Source organism: Mytilus edulis, chromosome 2 (genome assembly GCF_963676685.1).
Source record: "Mytilus edulis chromosome 2, xbMytEdul2.2, whole genome shotgun sequence".
NCBI lineage: Eukaryota > Metazoa > Mollusca > Bivalvia > Mytilida > Mytilidae > Mytilus > Mytilus edulis.
The window spans coordinates 91133736-91143076 of record NC_092345.1 but is presented as its reverse complement, the minus strand read 5'-3'; the positions used below and the strand labels follow the sequence as shown (position 1 = coordinate 91143076).

Genomic DNA, 9341 nt, shown 5'->3' with positions numbered 1-9341 from the left:
GACCTTTTATAGCTGACAATGTGGTTTGGGCTTTGCTCATTGTTGAAGGCCGTACGGTTACCTATAGTTGTTAATGTTTGTGTCATTTTTGTCTTTTGTGGATAGTTGTCTCATTGGCAAACATACCACATCTTCTTTTTTTATAATCACAAGCATACAAAAGTAATCATGTCATATTTTTGTGTCATAGTTGTTTTCAAGAAGACACATTTGGTTTCTAGACAATAACTTGAGTATAAGTGAATGGATCTCTATGAAACTTTAATACACAAAAGGAAGATTAGAATTTATTTTGGTACAACATTATTGGGGAGGGTTCTTTTCCAAATTTTGGGGTTTTCTTCCAAAAATTACCTTATTTACATTGATTATACTCGTCTAGTACTATATATAGATGCAACAAATAGTGATTTGGCAGGAGATGCACTCAAAATAGGGTATTTTTTATTTAATATTTTATCTGTAATTTGTGCACTTTTCCAATGATATGTACTTCTTGATAATGTCTATGTGAGTATCATGATGAAGAAAATATATTTAGTAAGTATATATTCACAACTGACCTGCTCAAGTGCACTGCAAAAGGATCTTCTTTCCCTTCAATTCCAAAATTTACACATGATTGTTTGTTCTCACAGTAACACATGAGTTATTTGGTAAATAAAACACTTGTCATTGTTTGAAACTTTCAGTAATAAAAATTTAGTTTAGCCTGTTTGAAAGTTTCACTGATTATGAACATTGTTAACAGAAAATGTACAAAACACTTGATAAAATTGCATTATCTGCAGAATTATTGATATCTTTCCTCACAATATATTCACAAGTACATTAGAACTAACATATTGTCCATGCTATTCTGATCTGAGTTTTTATTCATACATATACTGGCATGGCTGGTGCTGTTTTAAGTTCTCTTCTTTTTCTGTTTCTTGAGAAGTATTTGTTTAACCTGTTCAGTCACTATAAAGTGTTACAATTCTTATTTAGACGCAACACATAAATAGTGACTAAAAAGGTACTGCTTTCACATGAGAGAAGCTAGAAAAAAAATTAAATGTACACATTTTCAATATTTTTTTAGGACTTACTATCATATGAAATTAAGGAGATATGTAGTTAGAGACTGCTGCTGAATAGAAATATGTGGGTTCACCTGATACCTGTTTTTAAATTAGTCCATATTGAAGTTTAAAGGATCCAAAATTAAAACATGTTTGATTCTAACTGACATAAATATATTTTATATGCTAAACATACATCTGAGGTTGTATCAGGCTGTGCATGGCGAAGCATTTTATTGCCTTTATGTTTGTACTTTTTTTTGTTTTGGTCATGAAAACAAATTTGTAGTTCTGTTGTGAAGTTGCTAACATGAGAATACCCAAATTGCACATAAATTGTCAATTTTTTACCAACTTTTTTTATGTACCAGACAAAAGTTTATTCTATGCTAATTTTGTAGACTATCCTTGTTTACAATATAGATACACCATTTTAATTTTGAGTCCATGTAGAGTCATTGAAAAATGGGTTTGAAATTACATCTAAACAATCCATGATACTGTAATGAGGTGAGTACCCAAATTCCATACATCATTACATGTATGGTTACTTTCAAATCCTTAAAACTGGGATATAAACATAAATTTTGTTTTACTTCTTCAAATATTTCAAACAATTTGACATTATTTAATACTTTAAACCTTTTTTTTTAAGAAAAGGATGCTGGTAACAAATTTAATTTGCTCATTTTAAAAAGATGATAATAAGATAACTTCACATGGTGAAAGCAAACTTAGTAAAATTTTTGAAGGGTTTTTTTGCTGAATAGGTGCAATTTGGTTACTGAGTATAATTTTGGTACTGTGAGGTTATATAACCATAAGTGTGTATTGCTAAATAGGTTGAAATGTGAACCTGATAGTGATATAGCGATAAAGTACTTGGTAGAGTGAAAATGTTTTGATCAGGTTTAAACTGATGCATAAAATATGCAGGCCACTGTTGCAGCTTGAATTTTAAAGGATGTAGCCCACATACTTCCAAGTAACATGCCCTGTATATACCTATCAAAGTTCTCATTCTCATGGGTTAAAATAAATCCATCTTCCAATAAAATCCAATTTTGGACAATATGGGAGCATACAATATATACAGTAGTCAGTTCTAAATGTACTACTCAGACTCAAGTCTCCTTTTATGAATAAACTAAGAGGGAGAAAACAAAACAGTTTCCATCTCCTGGGACTGTACATGCTGTATAAGGTGTGACATAATCATAGAAAAGATTTGTTGAGATTTTGCCAAAGAAGTACAGAATTAGAAGATTGTGAATTATTTGAATATTTGTTTGTGTTCTAAACTTTTGTTAAGTTTTGAATTAGTCTGTGGGTTACCATAGGATCCAGAGGGGGCGGTCCGTGGGAAAAAAATGTTGATTATATAGGTAATCACTGAAGCCTGAAGCATGACTGGAGCACCCCGTCAGCGCCCCCCCTTTTATGAAAAATGCTGGATTCGCCATTGACTCCATGAATAACCGTGACAACCAGTCAACAGTATAATTATCACTGTTCCTTGATTTGGGGAATAATGTGGCAGATGAACATAAGTAGTCGTGGTCAACCAGTGCACCGTAGTTTACCCCGCATGCCGCATGGCCATTATAAAAAAAAAATCCGAAATGTATTGCTTGCGGAGTTCTTTTCAGTGTTCCCATGCCTGGACGGAACTTTTACACTAAATATGTTATCGTTAACTGAGATTGTGTGACTTTTAAATGAAGTACCTGTGATTTTTAGGTAATTTGTTTTGACTTCACTGATAATGGAATGTTGAAGCAGACGAAACATGGCGTCAGATGTTGTTGTCCTCACTTCGGTAATTTCCGTGGTACAATTAAATTTAAATAAGCTTCACTAGTTACAAAAATTTCTGAATTCTTGTTTTTGCAAACAAATAGAAATTCATGTCGTATTAAACATTGAAATTTTTCCAATCTGCCCCGTTTTTACAAGATCGCGTTGAAACGTTAAATTTGGCCGCCATTAAAAAAAAATCGTACGAGATTTAACGAGAGTGACGAAACTTTTCAGATGGGTCGTCTAGAAAGAGTTATCATTTTTTGTCCCAAAACGATGCTTCTACCATAAGTGCCAGCATAGCTGGCATATCAATGTTAAAGGACGTTCGGTTACCTATGGTTGGTTATTTCAGTGTCATTTGGTCCCGTTTGGAGAGTTGTCTCATTGGCAATGATACCACATCTTTTTTTTTTATATGTTTCAGATTTGTGTCTAATACCTGACAGATCTTTATCTAAAATACATGTATACAAACGATCACCAAGAGGTGATCTATAAATAAGTCATCATGAAGTAATTGCCCTTAAATGGCTATTGTTTACCTTTTTTTTTTGCGTTTTAAGCAACAAATAAAGAGAGTACCTGTAAATAAGAAAAAAGGACCGAAAAAACAAGATAAATTTTGTTCTAGTCTACAAAGTTTCAAAGGATTGTCATTTGTAAAAGAGGGCCGAAAGATTCCAGAGGGACAGTCAAACTCATATATCGAAAATAAACTGACAACGCCATGGCAAAAAAAGAAACAACATAGAAAACTAAAGAATAAGCAACACGAACCCCACGAAAACTAGGGGTGATATCAGGTGCTCCGGAAGGAAGAGCAGATCCTACTCTACATGTGGCACCCGTCGTGTTGTTCATGTTATAACAAACTCGGTAAATAGTCTAATTCGGTAGGTCACATTTATGTTTAAAAGATGTCCATGTACCAAGGTAAAACAGCTTTTAAACCATACTTCTTTATATTAGGGAATAACGACGCCATACAGATTAGGGTTTGATAAATAAAGGCAACAGTAGTATGCACCTGTTCAATAGTCATAATATGATTGAGCAAAAACAAAACCGTTTGCAACCTTGACTGATATCGATATCATCATGCAAGACTGACATATAACAGTTGCTATTGATTGTATTACACAAATTCTTTTTTTTTTTATTTACTACATTTTTGTACTAAGTATATATTAATTTCAAATATCACCTTTTAATGACGGACACAATTGTGTAATTAAGTAGTTGTTTTTTTTTTAATAAATTTACTGTTTGCAAAAGTATAATTATTCGAAATAATAAGGATTGTCTTATCCCAGGTATAGATAACATTAGCCGTATTTGGCACAACTGTTTTGGAATTTGTACTTATTTGGCTTTCTTTTTATTTTGATATGAACGTCACGGATGAGTCTTATGTAAACGAAACGCGCGTCTGGTGTATTAAATTATAAGCCTGGTACCTTTGATAACTAAGCCTACTAGTTATTTCTTCGACGTTGATTTTATTTGTTAATTTTACTTATTGCAAATTGGAAGACAAGTGACAGGTTAAGCTAGATATAAAACCAGATTTAATACACCATTTTCTACGTAAGGAAATGCCTGTACCACGCTAGGTATATGTTTCCTTGCGTTTGATGTTTTTAAGCTTTTGATTTGCCATTTCACCCGGATGTTCCTTTTGTAATTTGCTGATGAGTCGGGTTGTGTTTGTTATTTCACGTTTTGCATTCGCACAGTTTTTTCTAAATAAAAACATATTGTAAAATATTTTTTCATTTAATTTTCATTTTTTTTCCCTATACATAAGTATAATGATACACCTTAATACTATAAATTCTACCATCACACAACTACAAAAACGTACAGCCTTTGGGTATCAAATACCCGTATTAGAGTGCAGGACGACGTTGTTACGTATCAACATGTTTTTAAGTTCTTTTAACATGTTTCAGCTACAGTTTTTAAAACATGCTTTGAGATAGCAATGTTTTTTATAGCTAAGTAAAGCTTTTAACTTTTTTTTTTGTAATCTGGAATACAGATAGCATCAAGATAACTGTGTTTCCAGTACATATTATTTATTGTATGTTGTTATATTACCTTTTTGGATCTACATAACTATACATTTTCAATGATAAAACATTCATAGTATACAAAGATAATATTGAGAAATGTTTGTTTTTAATAAGATCGTATACCAAAGATTCTGGTAAAATTGTTTATGAAAAACTTTATAAGTTTTTGTAATATACAGACATAACGTTAAGACACAATTTTCAGAATAATTCCGTACACCAAAGAATATGGAAAAATTGCATTACAAAACACTACATATCGTAAGCGGCTACACAATGATATATAATACACTTCTATTCTTAATTCAGTTTATCGCTGATGTTTTGCACTTCTGTTTTCCCTGAAGAATTATTTGTATCTGTAACTTGCTACATCTATACATCGCATACTGTGTCTTGTAGTGGTACCATTTCTGGCTTATCTGTGAACTGGAATAGAATTATTATAGTATTTTGATCATTTTATCATGGTATTTTTATCATTTTATCATAGTATTTATATCATTTTATCGAGACTAGGGTGGAAATACATTTTAATATTAAGATAAACACAGTAGCCATAGCGTTGTCAGTTTATTTTCGACTTATGAGTGTATGTGTCCCTTTGGTATCGTTCGCTTGTGTGAAATCGTAAGTAAACTCATCAACTTCATAAATTAAAAGCAGATTGCTTCGTCTTTGTTTTTGTGTGAAATCATATAACCTATAAAGAGAAACCACGAACAAGACATGACACAATGATCGTAACAAATCTCCCTTGAAGTTCAACTGGTTATTTTTTATTGAAGTTTAGGATAGTCCTTACGTTTTTAAAGATGACCCTTTCACACTGTTTTTATTTTCTACAAAATATTTTAAAACTAATGCAAGCTTTAATATGAATAAAAATTGAGTCTAAATTCATAAACAAGCACGAACAGAGACGAACAGAGGATCGAATCATCAGACTTTATAATTGAATCACAATTCTAGTAACAAACCTTTTTGTTACAATCGTCAGCCATATTTTCTGTCACGGTATAATGTGTAGATGAACAGCGATGTTTTCGTCGCCCGCTTCCATACATCAACCAATGCTGATCCCATTTCCGTTTCAAAATCGCAATGATCTATAAAAAAAGAAAAAAAAGAAGAGTACATAGAATCTGTTAAGGTATTGTCACTATTGATTTCGACTATTTACAAAATAAAGATAAACAACTGTTATAAAAGCTTTGGAAAATTGTTAGTTTTATATAAGTGTGTCAATTCACGAGGCGAGTACGCTACCAAGAGACCACAGAGTCGGTTGAACAGTCTGCTAAACTTTTTTTAATTATGTTTTCGTGTATATATCAACGATAAACTTCTGTTTAACTCTTCAAATTAAAAAAAATGTCTATATAAGAAAATTTATTTCACGTTTTCATAATTGTAATAGCTCGGATGTATTTTTTTTTATTCCAACTCAAGAAGAGTAAAGTCTTGAAGTGTATTTTTGATTCATTCTGAAACTAAATTTTATTGAATTTTGTTGTGTGTGGTCTCAAACATTCTGTCCATTTAACGTTTCAAGGGATTAATTGCGACGTATCTTCCAGATTTAAACTATTTGTACGTACATCAGTTCTGTTGCTCTTTGTCTACTTTGATATAGCTAGTAGCCTCATATTAATTACCTATGTAATTGAGCATTTGACATTTATAAATATTCATTAATAAGGAGACAAAAAATATCTTGCAATTTTCATGAGATCAGAAGTAATCCAAAATAACCCATTTTGATTGTGCATTCCTTTTAAACTAGAGTGGTCCAAATTCTAAACTAATTTTTACTGGATCAGAGTCTTTGTGTTTATATTTTGATATTCTCCTTTTATTTCGTTTTTTTTATTAACGTATTTTTATGATTGAAATATGGGAAGAAGTTCGTTTCAGTCAAAAGTCAAACACACAATTATGCATATTCTTATTTAAATGTCACATGTATCAGAACAATGAGTCTACACTATTTTCAAGGACCGGTATTTCGCTTTTTACATTGTCTATACTTCTAATATACTGCCTTGTTTAAATAAGTAAGTGTAGTGTAGTTTGCAATTATAGGAAATACCTTTGACAGCCCTTGTCATTCATTTAAACAACAAATGTTTTTTAGTATATGCAATCATGAAATAGTCAAATGCTATTGCAACATCGCAAATACGGTCGTGGTAAAACTTATACCCACATTAAAGTGCAGGACGACGTCGTTACATTTTAACATGTTTTGAATTACTTCAGCAACAGTTTAACATTCTTTGAGATAGTAATGCTGGTTTACCGATACTATTAAGATAAGTGTGTTTCTTGTACATATGTCTCATTGTATGTTTTAACAAGGACACTTTAAAAATATAAATACCTCAAAATTGAAAAAAAATTATTAAAGGTCCATGTTCTTTAATTTCCAAATGAGATCTATGGCCATAAAATTTGCCATATACATTACCAAGAAATTACTTTTTCATATTGAACTAAATGTTGACCAATTCAAAACTTTTTGAAAAAGGAAATTTTGAACCTGTAGTTCGATAAATTATATGACAATGTTGTCAATACTTTTAACTCGATCCCTGTATCGTAATAGTAATAGTACTAGTATGATCTAATATGCATACGGATAATAAAAAAAGAAATACCAATTAAAAAAGGCATCCTCAATTGTCAATTATGTTATTTTGAGATACTACTGATAAATCACGAAACAGATTGTATCAACTAAGGTAAACTTGTTATACCAAGCATGTAATGGTAAGACAGGATACCTGAAATCTGTAAATAAAATGAACTTACCTCGCTATTACAAAAGCAATACATGATGGATACGAACGAACCCTAGAAATAAAAAAAAATCAACTGGATTATTTTCATTAACTTTGTACATAGGAGTCCTTAGTGATTTTTTAACTAAAGTAATTTCATTTCAGTTTTTTTTTTATTTGGTTTGTATTCACTTATACTCGGACATTTATAGCTTCTAATATATCCATGCTGATTTTATTATGTTTACGAAGGAACCAATACTCCGTTGTTTTCAAATGATTTCTGCCTCCTTATATCTTATTATGATGTATTATTCACCCTTACTGTTAATTTGAAGGTTATATTTATGTATATGAAGTGTTTAATAAGAATAAAACGACAATAGTCATTTTGCGATCATTAAATCCCTTTATTTAAAGCTTTTTCATTTCCTCTTCTTACAACTAATGAGCATTGTATAATCTGGTAATTACGGATTCATTAATTTTACGATTAATGTATTTCTCTGTGTTCATGGACCAGTGTTACAATTTATAGACCGTTATTGACAAAAAATAACCTAGTGGAGAACGATTTATTTACATCACGCTAAAGAAATAGTATCACTTGTCACATGTTCCAGAACGTTCCTTCATATCTTGTGGGAAAAGAATTATATACACATTAGAATATATTGGTAATGATAAACGAGGTCTGCGAATAATGTAATGAAAGAAGTAGAAGTAGCCGAATGTTTTTTTTTATATGGTATGAAAGAATGAAAGAGAGTCGACAAATACTAAAGTAATATAAACTCACAAGTCAAAACAATTGCGAATGAAAATGCGTGTGCTAATTAATTTCAATAGAAGATATCTGACTTTTTTCCTTTATTTGTATTTCTATAATAAAGCGTTTCCGCTTAAAATGTTGGTATTTGACCACAAGTTTTCATTTGAAAGTTCGTATGGTTTGCAGACGCCATCATGGTTTGGTAATACAATGAACAAATTATATGATACTGATTTCCGTGTTCAAGACAATTTTATTTACATAATTATATATCTTTCTTCATGCTAAGTGTTCAGTATTCTATATCTATTAGTCTGAAATATTGTAAAACTATTTTCCATTTACACAACTCTTATCATACGTAAACAATACCTGCAGTGAAGTTAAAACTGCCACCGAATACACATAGATATCTGATAAACCAGAACTTTCACTCGGTCTCATTGGTAATACAAGATACTGTAATCCTAGTAATGGAAGTAACACCAAAGTGGCTCTAGCTGCTTTCCTAAAAAAATATATTTATATATTTGTATAAACAGTGACTTCAGTTTACGAAAAAGTATTAGGCAACTTCAGAAAATATTCAAACATACTGAGCTGTAGGAAAATCTAGATAGAATATCTACATTATCAACTTGTCATTGCAACCATAAGATGTAGCACTTCATGAATCAAGCAGACTTTCTTTTTATCTAAAAGGAGATGTTGCAATATGATGATTATTAGTGCTGATGTATATGTGTTCGATGATACGAACTCGCATTGAAAGAAATGATTGATCAGATTGATTAACATATGGACAAACAATTGTATGTACAATGTCTGCTCTTTGTCCGCAACT

The 9341-nt window shown here is 31.2% G+C and overlaps 1 protein-coding gene across 1 annotated transcript in view; it reads right to left on the bottom strand.

Moving 5' to 3' along the window:
- Positions 1 to 4928: 4928 nt before the first annotated feature.
- Positions 4929 to 9341, bottom strand: part of LOC139513400 (calcitonin receptor-like) — a 52085-nt gene continuing 47672 nt past the window's right edge. The window contains exons 10-13 of the mRNA XM_071301827.1: positions 8870 to 9005; positions 7757 to 7798; positions 5923 to 6051; positions 4929 to 5371 (exon numbers count right to left, since the gene is read on the bottom strand). Of these exons, the coding sequence (XP_071157928.1) occupies positions 5318 to 5371; positions 5923 to 6051; positions 7757 to 7798; positions 8870 to 9005 (361 nt within the window). The 3' untranslated portion in view covers positions 4929 to 5317. The remainder of the gene's footprint in view (positions 5372 to 5922; positions 6052 to 7756; positions 7799 to 8869; positions 9006 to 9341) is intronic.